The 17,282-nt window shown below is 41.3% G+C and overlaps 1 protein-coding gene across 3 annotated transcripts in view; it reads right to left on the reverse strand.

Moving 5' to 3' along the window:
• Nucleotides 1-1,270: 1,270 nt before the first annotated feature.
• Nucleotides 1,271-17,282, reverse strand: part of LOC126457582 (MAD2L1-binding protein) — a 36,668-nt gene continuing 20,656 nt past the window's right edge. For 2 of the 3 annotated variants that reach the window (XM_050094020.1, XM_050094012.1), the window contains one exon: nucleotides 1,271-1,808. In XM_050094020.1, the coding sequence (XP_049949977.1) occupies nucleotides 1,370-1,808 (439 nt within the window). In that variant the 3' untranslated portion in view covers nucleotides 1,271-1,369. The remainder of the gene's footprint in view (nucleotides 1,809-17,282) is intronic. The other variant, XM_050094028.1, reaches the window with a different exon arrangement.

Raw genomic sequence — 17,282 nt, forward strand, 5'->3', positions numbered from 1 at the left:
TGAGAAAACACATACAACAGCATATCCAAACCAGTGCACCTGGGTGCAGGGTTCAATTATCATCGTCTGCTTAGTGTAGGCGCACTGCACTATGTCTGTCTGTGGTTAATAATAAAGAACTTTGACAAAATTTGGCTGCCTTCATCATCTCTGTCTCCACCCAGCTCTAGCAGAGAACCACTCACCCACTCAAATCTAAACAATACCATTACATTAACATAGGCATTCTTTCGCTACTCCATGTTTACCTAATGTGAAGATTATTGTTCCTCTAACAGTACATTCAACTGTCACTGTTAATTTTGTTCAAGGCATATTTGGACGTTTATTACCCACAGATTTGCAAAATCTCACCCAGCCACGATCGACCAAGTTCCCTAATGTGCTCCCCACCTGCATTATCTATGGAACACACAGAGCTTATGAAATGTTATAGATACAACAAGCATTACTCACTCTTCTCAAATTATAGCTTATTATCTATTAATTTGTGTCTCTATTATATTTCCAACTGTTGTGTAATAGCATTGGTAATTTATATTCTGACCATGCAAGTAGTAAAAATGCCTTGTCATGAGACTTTTTTCTTCGACAAAATGCATATGGTAATAAATAGTATGAGAAACTTCATTACACGTTAAAATAGTGTGGAAGATCAGGACTCAAACATGGAACATGTTCATCGCTACGAGTATGAAAATTCAGCTTACAGGAGAAGCACAAGACAACTGATCTGAAAATTCTTTGAAGCTGACTTACAGCACACAATACTCGTGACCTCTGGGGGGGGGGGGGGGGAAGCAGTTGATAGTGCCTTATGGTATTCCCTATTAATGAACCAAAGCATATTCCATTTCTGCACAAGAAAGAAGAATGAATTTATGCACACATTGGCACCTGAAGTACAGAGAGACAATCTAGGTGTTGTTGATGCAGTAATTTTTCTTAGAACATATATATGAATAATGCAGTTTTCATAAAGACTACATGAATTTGGGGCACTCTAAATGATAAGCTAATCCTGTTCAGCACAACTCTACAAGAAAAGGATCAATGAAAAAAACAACTGTGATTTTTTATTTAGTGTGTCTGTATTTTATCACACTTGTGTGTATACGCAGTGTATCTTTCTAGTTGTGTTCTTGACACTTGAAATAGAAACGTGTGGGTAACACAGTACGCAAAAAAAGGCGAAACAAGGGAGGAAAAAATGGTAGAGACTGTAACACATATAAATTGATTGAAATACCACACATATACTAGACACTGCTCTGCTCCAAATGCACTTTATTGTGAAGCACGTGAACACCACCACGATAATTTAATTTTTTTTGTACACACACACACACACACACACACACACACAGAATTAAAATTGCATCTCATTTACAAACCCTCTGAACACATGTTTTGCTTGGTACCAGTGCATGTCATCAAAATTCTTATCCACAGAATTCTTTTTTAGGTCATGTAATACATAACTGTTTCTATGTAAGGGATTATGTCCTTCATTGTAAGGAAGCCTGAACTGTTCTTCACTATCTTCAGTCACTAAAGCACAATCTGGATAAATCTCTGCCTCTTGACCAGTATCATTATCCACATTACTGCTGATAGACTGTTCTTCATTAGTAGAACCTTTCAATGAAAATATAATATGTTGCCCCATGTTAGGTGGTTCATACAGTCTTTTGGGAAGAAGCCATGGACTATTCAGCCCAGCTCTCTTTTTCACAAACAGATAGGTGTTAGTAGTGCTGAGTGACTTGGTAACAAAGTTCTGCAACTCTTCACAAGTCATAATGCCCCTGAAAATGAATAAGAAAAAGTGGTTTCAGAACAACTGGCATACAATGTTGAGATGTCTTTAATATTTTAAATCTGTCTATTAGTATACGGTAAACATTCAGATTTACTCCAATCAGTAAATGTACTGGACAGCAAATTAAACTATGTTACTTAAGTAATTTGTGAAATAATAAAGTTATTTCCAAAATAGAAGTTCAAAACATAGAATCACAACAATCTTACTAATAATAGGGCAAAAGCAGGAATCACATGAATAGGTGGTGACCACAGTGCATGAATCCATGGACTGTATTCATCACCACAGGACAAAAGGCTTGACGGCTACCACCTACACCTTCCTGTGGCAATGGTTCAAATATTTTTTGGCTGTAATCCTGATGATTTCAGATAACATGGCTTTTCAGAAGGTGTAATATCAATATGCTTGACACATTTTGATCCAATATAATGGTGAATCAGATAATTGTGATGACAGGTAAAGCATCACTCGGTGTGAAAAAAGTTGATAATTCCCAGGACAAAGAAACCAATTTCTCTGTTTCTCCTTAAACATTAAATTTCTGTAAGAGATTTGAAGCTGATAAAGAATTTTTAAATGCTGATCACAATGTACAGTGAGAAAATCAACATTTTTTAACAGCTAAAGGAAATAAAACATTGTACGGGTTGTTACTGATACAACTGAAAGAGGGATAAAATTAATTCAAGACTTCATTTACAGGTTGATAATAAATGAAGAACAATAACAGTTTCTTTAACAGGCTCTCTAAACATGGACAATCTTTGCTGAATCTTCAAAAACTATCAAACCAAACCCATTACCAACTTAATCACAAACGTTTAACTTACATTGATTTAATATGTATATTGTATAATTTAATAATTTATTAGCAAAATTAATTTGAATGCCATTACTTATTTTATAACTCCCATGCTCCTCTTTTTTCCTAATTTCTTCATTTATAGTTTGTACATAGTTGCACTTTTGTAAACTTCTCCAATTACCGATTTTGGACATACAAAATGAAAAAAATCTGGAGAGCAAATGCAAGTGACTGATGTAATGGTATTTTCCCTTCCTAAGTCAACTAGGAATGAAACCAAAAGAAAGTGCTGGGAAGTTAAATGAAATGGCTGCAGGAAAAATGCAATGAAACAGAAAAGGAAAAGGTTGTCAGAACAGATTTAGCATATAGAACAGCCGAAATGAAATTAAAAGCAAAGTTGTCAACACTGAGAGTGTAAGAGGAATTATATTGTGAAACACACAGGATAGAGCAAAGATAGGAAAAGAGTGAATTGAGAGCTCCTGCGAGGAGGAGGAACTATCTGCTGACAATAGAACAAGAAATGGATGTTTCTCCAGAGGACATAGGGGAATCTAGTACTAGAGTAAGTGTCTGGCAGAGCTTTAGAAGTCAATCAAATAAGACAGAAAGTATAGAAAACATTAATACAGAATTGGAGAAATTACAGGAGAAAGTGTCAACCAAACGATTATTCAAGATAGTCTGTGGGGTGTATGAGACTGGAGATGTACCATTGGGCTGTAGAATACCATCATTCACTCAATCCTGAAGATACTCAATGGAGATGAATGTGATACATATTCCACAGTCAGTTTACTAGATCTTGCATCCTCATAAGAATAACATACAGAAGAATGGGAAAGAAAAATTGAGGAATGGAATGATCAAGTAGCCTCAGTTGTGGGTAAAGCAAGTGGTAGGGTTTGGTTTATTGGTAGAATACTGGAGAAGTGCAATCAGTCTACAAAGGAGACTGCTTATAAATCATTCATGCAATCCATTCTAGAGTATTACTCAAGTGTGTGGGACCTGTACCAAATAGAACTAGCATGGGGTACTGAACACATACAGAGAAGGACAGAACAAATGGTCACAGGTTTGTTTGACCTGAGGGAGGGTGTTGCAGTGATGCTAAAAAAACTGAACTGGAAGACTCTTGAAGATAGATGTTGACTACCCCACAAAGTCTAGTAACAAAGTTTCAAGAACCGGCTTTAAATAACTCTAGGAATACATTACAACTCTCTACGTATTGCTCACACAGGGATTGTGAGGACAAGATTAGAATAATTACAGCATGTGCAGAGGCATTCATTCAATCAATCATTCTTCCTGCACTTCATACATGCATGGAATGGGAAGAAACCCTAATAACTGGTGGATGTAGCTGTGTTACATGACAGTTAGCTTAGCTTTAGGCATGGTAAAAGCACCAGAGAGGCAACTGTGATGATGTGCTTTTATTGTTGAGACTAAACTTTATAAAAATCAAGAAACAGTCATAGGAGTTGTCAACACAGGAAAAGCTTCAACAATGTAAAATGTTGTAAAGTGTTTGAAATTCTCAGAAAAGTAAGGATAAGTTATAAAGAAAGATGGGTAATATACAATATATACAAGAACCAAGAGGGGAAAAAAATGAATGGAAGACCAGGAGAAAAGTGCTTGAATTAAAAAAGGCAAAAGTTTTTCTCCATTACTGTTCAACTTTCATGCAGAAAAAGCAATAATGGAAAGAAAGGTCCAGGAGTGCGAAAAAAATTGAGAGTGAAAGAATATCAATGATAAGATTTGTTCATGATACTGCTAGTCTCAGTGAGGCTGAGGATGAATTACAGGATACATTGAATGGGATGAAGAGTCCTCTGAGCACAGAAACTAAAGGAAAATGAAGGCAGTGAGAAGTAGTAGCAATGAGACAGCAAACTAAATATCAGAATTGGGTACTACATCAAAATTGGCATCACAGCTCAATGAGTATGAATACATGCATCGTTACAGATCATTTAAAATACACCATGGAAGAACAATGCCCTTTTTCAAAATTTGGGACCACATAATAAAGGAAGTAAAGGAATTATACTAAACTGGAAGCAAAAGATCACACACCAGAGGAAGCTAGTGGGAAGATGATGCAGACTAGCAGAAGAAAAAAAAAGATAGCATTCCTCGATGCAGACTAGCAGAGAAGAGAGAGCATTCCTCACTTCAAGAAATCTACCAGTATCAAATATAGGCCTTAATTTGAACAAGAAAGTTCTATGAAAGTGTTTTTAGAACACAGGATTGTATAGATGGGGGAAAACAAAAAATAAAGAGAAATGTGGTGTTACAGAAGGATGCTTAATATTAAGAGCAGACCAACAAGTTAATATTTAGCTTTTTCTTTGTTTTCTTCCTCATTTAATTCTTTAAATTCCGTGCATGTTTTTCTATGTAAGAGCTGGAACCTCATTTTTTGTAACTGTAAAGTGTAGATCTGTGCAGTCTGTAGGTGAGTTTTCACTTCTTTTGAGCAACCATTTACACAGTTCAGTAGGAGTCAGCTGCCATTGGAGAAATGTCAGGAGGGCAGCAAGTTGGGTATCTACATTGCTCTTTGTACTTTTATAGTGTACTTCTCCAGTTAGTTTTAATAGGATGGGAAAGAGGTGTGCATGCTGTGTGCAGACCCAAGAGGAGCTGGCCATAGTTTGTAACAGCTGAATACATTTTTGGTTATGGTAGCTGTCTTGAGGATAATGCCTCAGTATGTAGTTGTGGCAAAGAATCTGGTACATTGCATGTGACAACTCAGGTGTCGGCCTTATCAATGTACCCAATGCTGTGGATACACCCTCACCGCAGGGTGGGTGGCAGGTTGTAATGTGTTTGCGCCACTCAAGACGGAGGGTCAATATGGAGACTGGCTGTCTGTCCTCGCACATCCACTCTATGAATGGACAGGTGGTCGCTCCTTCAGCAGTGTGTGATCAGGCACACAAGGGCAGGGACTTGCTAGTTATTGGGAGCTAGGCACATTACGGAGCCCCTTAAGCAAATAGCCAGAAAGAAAGTCAATGCAAACTCAGTATGCCTGCTGGGTGGGGGGTCTCATCTGTGATGTGGAGGTGGCCTTGACTGTGGCTATTGAGCATGCAGTGGGCAGTTATCTGCAAGCTATGACTTATACCATCACCAATGACACCTGCTGCTTGGGTTCTGAGGCCATCCCCAGTTAATATTAGTGGCTAGTGGGCAGAAGAGGTGATGGCTGTTGTTGGCCTTGCTTTTGGGGGGGGGGGGGGGTGCAAACTAAGCTCACAATTTGCACTGTGTCATTCTTGGCTGCAGGTTTCTGGATCATCAGCATGATCGGATGGAAAACTATGGGACTCCCCTTGATAGGTCAGGGATGCATTACACACAGGAAGCAGCTACTCACGTAATAAAAGACTTGTGGAGTGCACATGGGTCTTTTTTAGGCAATGTGGTAGGCTGAGGTATTGTGATGAACACTTAGCAATCAATACTCAGATAGTGAAATCAGACCACATTCAGAGTAAAGACACTTTGATTGTTAAAATTTTATCAGTAAACTGTCATTACTATTTGTAATAAAGTCCATGAATTTACTGCCCTCCAGGAAATATGCCATGCTCAAATTATTCTAGAGACTGAGAGCTGGCTGAAACCTTAAGTAGAAAGCTGTGAAATATTTAGTGAATCATGGAATGTACAGCGGAAAACTGATCAGATGTCATAGGAGGGGGAGCGTTCATTGAGTCTACAAAAATATTCTCTCTATTGAGATTCAATTTGAGTGTGACAGTGAAGCTATCTGGACATGTACAGCAGGTTTAGGTGAAATCAAGCTAATTGTTGGATGTTTTTGCCAGCCATATGATCCCACAGTGGCAGTTTTAGTCATTCAAAGAAAGTTTATGCTCAGTGGTGTGGAAATGCCCAGACCATGCAATGTTAGTTGGAAGCGACTTTAACGAACCGAGTATCGACTGGGACAGGCAGCCTTGTGAAGTATGTTTAAACATATCTGGTAGAAAGAAATTAGAATTATATTAATACCTTCAGCTGCTAACGGGCGTTGATATATATCAACGGGGACAGGTGAAAATGTGTGCCCCGACCGGGACTCGTACCCGGGATCTCCTGCCTACATGGCAGACACACTATCCATCTGAGCCACCGACGGCACAGAGGATAGTGTGACTGCAGGGACTATCTCGCGCACGCCTCCTGTGAGACCCACATTCTCACCTTGTATGTCCACACACTACATTTGTACTGTACCACCCCAACACACTCATTACTCGTGGAATACATTCTTACCAAATCCCGTAAGAGTTCGGGGAATGTGTGTACATGCACACAGAAGGAGGTCATGGCCAGTGTTGCCAGAACTATATACTTATATGGCTACAGACACAGACACAGAATTCGTGCATCTGTAAAAAGATCAATGTGCGAAGCATACAACTACCACTATCATACATTAGCAAAAGATCTTGCTAAGATCCTGAGAAAATTCTGGTCCTACATACAATCACTGTGCAGGTCAAGGCTTCTATCTAGTCACTCATTGAGCCATCTGTTGTAGCAATACAAGATAGCAAAATGAAAACTAAAGTTTCCACTTTCACATCATAAAAATTGTTCACGCAGGAGTATCGTACAAACATACCATTATTTGACCATAGTGCAGACTGCCAAATGGAGGACAAAGTAATAGGCATCCCTGTCATAGAAGGCAACTGAAAGAGTTCAAAACAGATAAATTACCAGGTCCGCATGGAATCCCAATTTGGTTTTACAGAGAGTTCTCTATAGCATCAGCTCGTACTTAGCTTCCATTTGTCGCAATTTTTCTACCCAGCACAGAGTATGAAGTGAACAGCTCAAGCAAAAAAACTCTTGTATATAAGAAGGATAAACAGCAGACCTGCAACATTACAGACTGATATTCTTAACATGGTTTTCTGCAGAAATCTTGAGCATATTCTTAGTTTAAAAATAATAAATTTTCTCGAGATGCAAAAGCTTTCGCCCAAAAATAAGTGTGGATTTAGAAAGAATTGCTTGCACAATACTCAGCTTTCCCTTTTCTCACATGATGTCCTTTGAAACACGGATGAAGGGCAACAGGCAGATTCCATATTACCTGAAAAGTGTTTGGCAAGATGCCCCACTGCAAACTATTAATCAAAGAATCAGCATACTGAGTAAGTTCCCAGATATGTGAGTGGCTCGAAGACTTCTTAAGTAATAGAACCCAGTATGTTGTCCTCAATGGCGAGTGTTCATCAGAAAGAAGTGTTTCATCAGGAATGATTAGGGAAGTGTGGTAGAACCACAATTATTTCCTATATACATGAAAGATCTGCCAGACATGGTGGACAGCAATCTGTGGTGGCTGGCTGATGATGCTGTGGTGTATGGGACGATGTTGATATCGAGTGACTGTAGGAGGATACAAAATGACTTAGACAAAATTTCTACTTGGTGTGATGAATGGAAGCTGGCTCTAAATGTAGAAAAATATATGCTAATATGTATGAATAGGAAAAGCAAACCCGTAATGTTAGACTACAGCATTAGTAGTGTCCTGCTTGACACAGTCACATCATTTAAATATCTGGGCATAAAGCTGCAAAACAATATGAAATGGAATGAGATGTGACTGTGATTTTCACATCTCATCCAAAATTCACTCTCATTATTAGCCGCAAATAGGGAAGAAATGCATTTGCCCATAAGTGAAAGAATCCCTATGTCCCTAAAGAGGCACATGAAAGATATTCAGTTATCAGTTTTACAAAATACTGTTACTGCACACTTCTGTAGATTAAACACTTTTTGACCTTAGTTGGACTGTGCTGGGTAGTTTCGATGATTATCCTCTACAACAAGTTATGTAATCAATTTTTTGTTTGTTTGCTGATACATGTCTGCAGTCCTGGTACACATTGAAATCCCTGTACCACAGTAATGCAGCACAGCAGTACAGACGCCAAAACAAAATGGTGTAGTTCATTAGTAAACTAGAGTACCATTTTGTCAGTTACTTTCTACATTTGAAGGCAAACAACACTGCAACAGTCCTTGCCAAGTTTGTGGAAGTTTGTCAATGCTGCACAATTATATAACAGTGGTTAGCTGACACAGACGCTTCCAGTGTGGTCAAACAAATATGAATGGGGATGAACCAACTGGTAGACCATGTGTCTCTGGAGAACTGGGATTTACAAGAGAAACCACCACTTGTTGTCACTCATTAGTAATGTTAAAATGCCAGATCAGTGAACCACCTAGACTGTTGCCCCTGCAACTACTGTAGAGGCTGCTGCCTCTATTCAGAAATCCATAGTTACCTTCTGTTGTAGTTGCATTTAAACTACGGCTATCTGTATCACTTAGGCACACTGCAAGATCCATGGTTTGTGGGGGTATCATAGTTATTTACCAAGATATCTACTCGTTTCCCTTTACTGGAACCACACTTGCCAAGACTGTGTCTGCAACTGTACATTCAACTGTTAAAGCGAGAAAAACCATCTGTAAACAGTATATAAAATTTATAAATCACAATGCGCTTACGAGTATTAGCTCCATTTTCAGATGGGGAATTTGAATACTGGATCATCCATAGAGCGCTAAGGTTCTGAAACCTTTAATGACTGATATATAAAAATTTTAATTACTGACTATGAGGTGTTTCGTTAGGGCAATGCCCTTAATCGGTCCTTGACACTGAAGCAGCATTGCGTAAATCACTATAAAAATTTAGCTCAAAGGACAAATCTCCTCCCAAATTGGCAAGAAGGAACTGTGCTGGGGAGCTGCAGATGAAGTGTCCGGTGCGGTACTTGCCTGTGAGTGTCATGCTGCTAAATATGCACTCCTGTGTGCCCATACAGCTAAGTTTAGCTGAACAGAACTATGAGTGATAGTCTATGTTAAAAGTACCACCATCACAGATCCTCAAATAGAAGATATCAAGGTAGAAATGTTAAGGATGGTAACTTCCTGTGCAGATGTATCTTTTTATAAGACCTCACAATACACACAAATTAGCTTTGGCGAATTTCAACATCAAATGTTTCAGTACTACAAGACAACTGGTAGCATATTGGGATGAACATCCACCCTATTACATCCCTATGATTCAGAAGCCAATGTAGAAGGTTAAGCAATGTTACCCTATCTGACACAAATGTTCTAATCTCAACCAAGTCAGTAGTGGTCATGGTAGATGGTCTGTAATGAGGAAATTGGGTATTCAATAAAGTGCTGGTATGGGTGTTGTGCAGAGGAACAGACACTGTACAACAATTTCCACACCATTCATTTGATGATGGTCTGAGAGACTTACATGAGGTGATACCAATTTCTGAAACCTGGCAGTGAAACATTATTTGTGATTATTCTGTAATTAATTTATATCATCATCATCATCATAGCTATGTCCAAGCATGTTTTGTTACCTCACTGTGAAAAAACAGATTGGGCCATTGGACTGAATAATGACAGGTGTGATAGTATGGGGCACCTACACTACTGAACAAAACAGTCTGTCCCAGTATAAGGTTGCTATCTTACGGCCCTAGGGCAACAAAAATCTGATTTTAAGAATGTCATGCAATTACTGACCAAAATTAAAAAAAATAAAATGCTTACATAATCTACTCATTAACAGATATAATCTTACAATAAAGGTTTAACACATTACATCAAGTATTAAAATTAAAACTCTGTTTATGTCTTGATGCTGTGTAACTCATGACATGCAAATTACCACTATATTCATTCAGCATTTAAGAATGAGAGCGCTTAGTGCCTTTCAACAACATTTTCGCTGTTCATGCAGTAAAACTTGAGCATCAGGCATGACATTTAAATTTATTGTTTCTTTACTATTAACTCTATTTGCAACACATTTTGCAGACAGTTTCCACATATACCACTGAAAGCAACTGCAAAATTATATTGTTGTTTGATACACAGTTCAGGAGATATGATACCATAAACATTGAAATGCATGAAAAACTAGGTTTTCCTAAAATGGAATGTTTTCAACCATAAATGTTTTACGTGCTTAATATCAAGATTTAACACATTAATTCATTTGTAGATTAATCAGACATTTGAATATGTTCTATACATGGGACTTTGATTCTTTAAAGAATCAGAGTGGAGCTGCTATTTGTGACAATTAATTATTTACTATGTGTTTGGTTTGTATGGGCGCCCAATGGCAAGGTCATCAGCATCCCTACAATTATCAGCACAAATGAATGTGGAAATGAACTAAAACTGTGTACCTGTGTGCACTCGAGATGGCCACATACTCACTCTATCTCACATGCAATGAAACCAATTAGGAGGGAAGATAGCTAATCAACAAATTAAAACAAAGAGAAAACAAAACACAGAGGAGCTAAAAGAAAAGCACAGGGAAATGTGACTGGCTGACCACCACTGAGCCAGCCAACCTGTTGACACATTAAAAACATCTCCCTAAAATCTTGTTAAAAATGTTGGGCAATTCACAAAACTTTAAAATTCAAACCACATTTGTTTCATCATTACATAAAATACACTGCAGGTCCGTTGGAAATTCTTCTGAAGACAGCTGGTCAGCAAACAAAATACAGTCCAATAAAACGTGGCACACTGTTACCTGCACACCACAAGCACCATACATTGGAGGGTCCTCTCACCAGAGTAAGAAGCCATGTGTCATAGGGCTGTGGCCTGTGTGAAGACGAGTAAGAAGGACCTCATCCCGTCAACATGCCTGGAAGGAAGTACTCCATGGCTGAGTTGTGGGCTTGATGACACGGAGCTTGTTGTCAGTCACTTCCAGCCACTCATCTTCCCATTGACACATCACTTTGTACTTCAACAGTGAGGTGATAACTTGCAGGGGGATAGCACTCCGAAATACTTGAAGATCACGACAAGCCTCCTTGGCTGCTTGATCTGCCAATTCGTTCCCCGCAATCCACAAGTGCCCTTGGACCAGCAGAAAGACACCTCCTTCCCCAGTTGTTTTAGTTGGAGGAGGGCATCCTGGATATTTTGGATTATTTTATCTGCTGGGTACAAACACTGGAGGGAGTAAAGGATGCTCAGAGAATCCGAACAGATGAGAAATCTAACACTGGGAGAACACCTTATCTGCTCCAGGGCCCATAAGATCACATATAATTCTGTGTCGAAGATATTAAATACTGAAGGGAGTCTGACGTCAAAGACATGATGTGGGAAAACAACAAAGCAACCGACGGAGTCTCCCTGCTTAGACACATCCGTAAAAACGGCTACATGGTTGTGGTGCTAAGATAAAATGTCTGAAAATGTCGAATTAAAAACAGGAGAAGGAGTGCAATCTCTCCCATACTAATCCAAATCTAAAATCACTCTGGCCCTCTCCAGTATCCAGGGTGGCAGACAGTTAAAACTCTGGATTTGGGGTCGTACTGGCTTCACACCGAGTGACTCCAGCACATGTTCCACACGGATCCCAAATGGCATCATGGCTCATGGACAGTTAGAAAAAAGGTGCTCCAGAGGCGGACGAACAAAAGTATGGTGTGTGGGTGAAGTTGAAGCTGTGAGGAACTTATGCGCCTGACTCACCATGAGGAGCTGGCACTGGATGGCAAGTGGTGGTTCCCCCGTCTCAGCACAGAGGCTGGGTATGGGACTGGTCCAATAAGCACCCGTGGCCAACCGAATCCCTGCATGGTGCACAGTGTCAATGATCCACAAATAAGAGGGTCTCGCTAACCCATACACCATGCACCCGTTGTCCAGCTGTGAATGCACGAAAGCCCAATAAAACTGGAGGAGACACGCCCTGTCCACTCCCCGAGACCTGTGGCTATAGCACTTGATGGTGATCAGTGCCTTTACGGTTCTTGCTTTCAGGTCTTGCAAATGTGGCAGCCACGACAATCTGGAGTACAAAATCAGGCCCAGAAACTGCACTGTGTCTGTAAAATGTAGGATGGTGTCCTCCATAGTCAAAGTAGATAGATTAAAAAAAGGTGACAATAACGATTAAAATAATGAACACACACACACACACACACACACACACACACACAGACACAGACACACACACACACACACACACACACACACACACACACACACACACTCTTATCTGCAGAAAACTGAAAACCCATCTTTGCAGTCCACTCCTCTAACCTCCACACTGTAAGTTGCAACTGATGGCTTGCTGTTGCAACACTGGAGAAGCAAAAGAAAACAGCAAAATCGTTCACAAATAAGGAGTACTGTACAGGACTCCTTACCATCGATGTGATACTGTTGATGGCTATAGCAAAGAGGGTAACACTTCTTCAAAACACTGCCCTGAGGAACACCATTCTCCTCCTCAAATCGATCAGACAGCGTGTCACCAGCTTGGGTCCTAAAAAACCGCTGAGACATGAAAGACGGTATGAGGATGGGGAGGTGGCCACGAAAGCCCCATTGATGCAGTTGTGTGAGAAAAATGTCTCCAAGTAGTATTGTATGCCTTACTTATATCAAAGAATATGCCGATACATTGAAGCTTGTGGAGGAAAGCCTGCTGAATAGCTGCCTCTAGGAGTGTCAGATTGTTGACAGTGGACCAAAATCTTCGGAATCCACACTGAGAGAGGCTAAGGGGTTGCCTGGTCTCTAACAACCAGACCAGTCGACGGTTAACCACTTGCTCCAGGGTCTTTCCTACACAGCTTGTTAAGGCAATATTCCAATAACTGCTGGGATATGTGCAGTCCTTTCCTGGTTTGAGGAGAGGGATCAGAATTGCCTCCCTCCATGAGTTGTGTTGGGGAAGTTGCCTGTCTACCATATTAGATTAAAACATTTGAAGAAGATTTCCCTTGCACCGCTGGCAAATGTCAAGGCATGCAATACAGGATTTGGTCGTGACCGGATGCAGTGTCATAAGTCTCAGTCAGTGCTGATTCAAGCTCCCACATGGAGAAAGGGGAATTGTAGGCCTCAGAACTGTTGGGCCTGAAGTCCACCTTTTCCCTCTCTAAAGTCACATGGTAGAGACAAAACACCAGATCCTGGCTGGCATTGGCAGTAGTTTGTGCAAAATGCTTGGCCAGCATCTGAGCAATATCTCTGGGTGTTGTTTGGAGGCACCCCTGTTTCAGCATTGCTGCTATCAGTAAACAGCTTCGTTTACCGGAAATCCTTTGGATGGCTTCCCATACTTTTACAGAAGAAGTGGAATGATTGATGGAGTCCAGGAACACTTGCCATGACCTTTTCTTACTCTCCCTAATGACGCGTTGAGCCTTGGTCCTCACAACTCTTAAGGCCCTAAGGTTGCCTCCTGTTGGTCAGCATTTAAAATGTTGAAGAGCGCCATACCCTTCCCGGATCACGGAATGGCATTCACCTGTCTACCAAGATACTAGTCACCTCCTAAGATGACCTGAGGACTGTGGGATGGACAGGTCAGCAGCATGATGATCACTCATGTGATGTGGTCCACCCACCTGTGGAAACTGCCACAGTGTTAGAACACAGCCAGCTGTCTGAAATGCATCCAGTTAGCCCTGCTGACCATCCATTTTGGTGGCTTAACTTCAGGTGGTGAGCAATTTAGTAGGTGAAGGCAGACTGGGAACTGGTCACTGGAATGAAGGCCGTCAATGACCTCCCACCGAACAGAGTCGGCGAGGGTGGGAGAACAGAAAGAGAGGTCGATGGCTGAGAATGGCCCAGTAGCAGTAGAGAAATGTGTGTGAGTACTCGTGCCGAGGATGCACAGCTCGTGAGATGTCATGAGGCCCTCCAAAACCCGACCCCAATGGCAAGTAGAGATCAAACCCCACAGGACATGATGGGCAGTGAAGTCTCGCAGGAGGAGGAATGGTCATGGGAGTTGTGTGATGAGATCTGTGAGAGCCTCAGTGTCTATTGCATCTTGCAGAGGTAAATGCAGTGAGCAAACAGCGATCCTCCGATACACCGATACACATGAATTTGAACTGCAACTGCTTGCAGGTCAGTAGCCAGGGGGAGAGCAGAGGAGTGGTGCACGTTAGTGACAAACACTGCGACACCTCCCTTGGCCTCTCCCGATAGGTCATCATTGCGGTATATTGTGTATACCTGTAGCACAGGGATGTCTGTATACAAATACAGGTGTGTATTTCTTGTAAACATAAGCACAAGGGGCGTGCCTGTGCTATGAGTTTCTGTTCCTCCATATTAGTCTGGAACCCATTCATATTCCATTGTAGTATGGAAGCCATGTCATTGGTGTGGTTTTAATTTACCCATCTTAGTACCAGGGAGGTGAAACTTGAAGAGCGAGGGGGAGTGGAGGGGCTGTCTGTATCTGAGGCATCTAACTCCATGATGTCCTCCTCATCAGATAAACAGGAAAGAATGACAGCTGATGGTGGTTGGGACAGATTTAATGAGACTTTCCTTGCAACCTGCCCCTTCGAGGATGATGGAGAAAGCAAGCATTGAGAGGCACTCTGTTATTCTTGCACCTTCTGTAAGCTCACTGCAGAACTATTATTGGTCTTTCCTGGTGCAGCTGCCTGGATTGCTTTGTCCTTACTCTTTTTTCCTTGACATGTACATGTCAAGTAAAGGTGCTTGTGGTAGATACAAGCACGCTTAAAGATGTCTGTGTCGAAGCAGCCGCCTTGGGAATAGGTTTGTTTTCCATGGAAGAATATGAGGTGGCAACGACAAAGGATTTTGTCGCCTTACATTCTTTTTTGGCTTCAGCATAAGGGATCTGCTTGGTTACCTTTATCTCCTGTATTTTGCATTCCTCAGCAAAAGCAAGACAGTTTCGGCTCCAGACTGGGTGGTTCCCAGAGCAGTTGATGCAGGTCGCTGGTGATGGGCAGTCGGTCCCAGCGTCATGAGCGGTTTTTCTGCAGTTCCCACAGATCACTTCACATCCACACTCATGGTCGTATGGCCAAAATGCTGGCATTTATAGCACCGCATAGGGTTTGGAATGTAAGGCCAAACATTAAGTCAACGGAACCCCGCCATACAATGTTCAGGCAGTGTCAAAGAATCGAATGTGACAATAAAAGTGGCAGTCTTTTCAGTAGCTCCATTATTCCTGTGCATTCGTAGCTCTACATCGACTGTTCCCTGGGATACCCATTCTTGCTTCAGTTCCGCCATGTCCATGTCCATGTCCATGATATCTCAACACGTGCCCTTACTGAAATTGAGAGATGTGTGCATATCAACAATAATATCACAGTCACCCAGTTTCTGCAATTTATTAAGAAGTTCCACCTCCTTTGACCCGTTAGTTTCGACCACCAATGGACCATTACGCAATCGTTTCATAGATTTTAATGTCCCAGCATGGCCTTTGAAACCCTTATGGATATAAAAGGGGGACACTTTTTCAAATGTCCCCTCCTTCCTCTTTACCACCAGAAACGCACTGTTATTCATGACTCCATGAGCCCTGTTACTGCAGACCAAAGTATTCTTATTACCAGGATGACTAGCCTCTCTCATTCTTTTGGATGAATGGGTGTGAATACTCCCCGGCGGTACACCCTTCCCACTGGGAGAAGAAGATGATGATTTAGAGGGTTCCATCCCGGTCCCACGAGCAGCTAGGGTCCACTCACACAGAGCCCCGTGTGCCTGAATAAGACTTATACAACTGAGGTGCGGCAGGTTTCCCAGAGGTTGCCCGCTAATGACTATGCCACCTCAACAGCCATGCATCTCATCAGTGTGAAGCACACCTTAAGATTTAGGTTTTTTTTTTAGAGGTTTATTCTGTCCTCGTGATCTAGGTGGTCAAGCCAAGATCCTCGTTCCATGAGACACACAACGTTCCACCGCTGTGCCGCACAGTGGTCACTGAAGCATGCCCAGAGCTTACGGTGACAAGGGCTGGCGGCACTTACCAGCCCCCAGATCAGGAACCCCAGGGTCGCCAAGTCCGTACCCAGCAAATGAAAATGTTGAGCCCCTGATGGGTTTATTATTTATTGTCATTACTCTTATTAGTAACTGCTGCTTCAAGAGATCAGATAAGTCTATATAATTATTGCTTTAACTCACGTCTGATAATACATTCAAAAAAGGAACTGGGCTATAAGCTGTCTGGGAATGCTTAAGTGTTCTACATGCTACACTAATACTGTTTTGCTCCTGGCCTACCCATTTACCAGCCACATCATCATCATCATCATAATCATCTACTAGAGCCGTTCAATAAGTAATCCAAGACATTTTTTTTTCTCAGCCAGTTTCAGTTGAAGCAAAGTGAAGTTTGTTGTGGGACAACATGGAATATTCCCATTTCAGCCCCTACGATTTCATGAAGTTCCAATAGGTGGCGGCGCTATATGCAGGCTTCAAATAGCATCTGCAACAGAGGTGCATTCCAAGCACAGACCTTTTGGTAGAAACCAGAGCATCACGGATATTTATGGGTGCTTGAAGAACATCTGCAGAGACCTGGTAATGAATAAATGCATGGTGAATCATTGGACGAGGGATCTGTCATCATCACATTGAGGTCACACAAACCTGTCTGATCACCTGTGTGCCAATCAGTGGCAAACAGCTGTGACTCCTGCAATGTTTGAACATGTGGGCACTTTCATTTGAGGTGATCAATGG

The sequence above is a fragment of the Schistocerca serialis genome, chromosome 1 (assembly GCF_023864345.2).
Source record: "Schistocerca serialis cubense isolate TAMUIC-IGC-003099 chromosome 1, iqSchSeri2.2, whole genome shotgun sequence".
NCBI classification, from domain to species: domain Eukaryota; kingdom Metazoa; phylum Arthropoda; class Insecta; order Orthoptera; family Acrididae; genus Schistocerca; species Schistocerca serialis.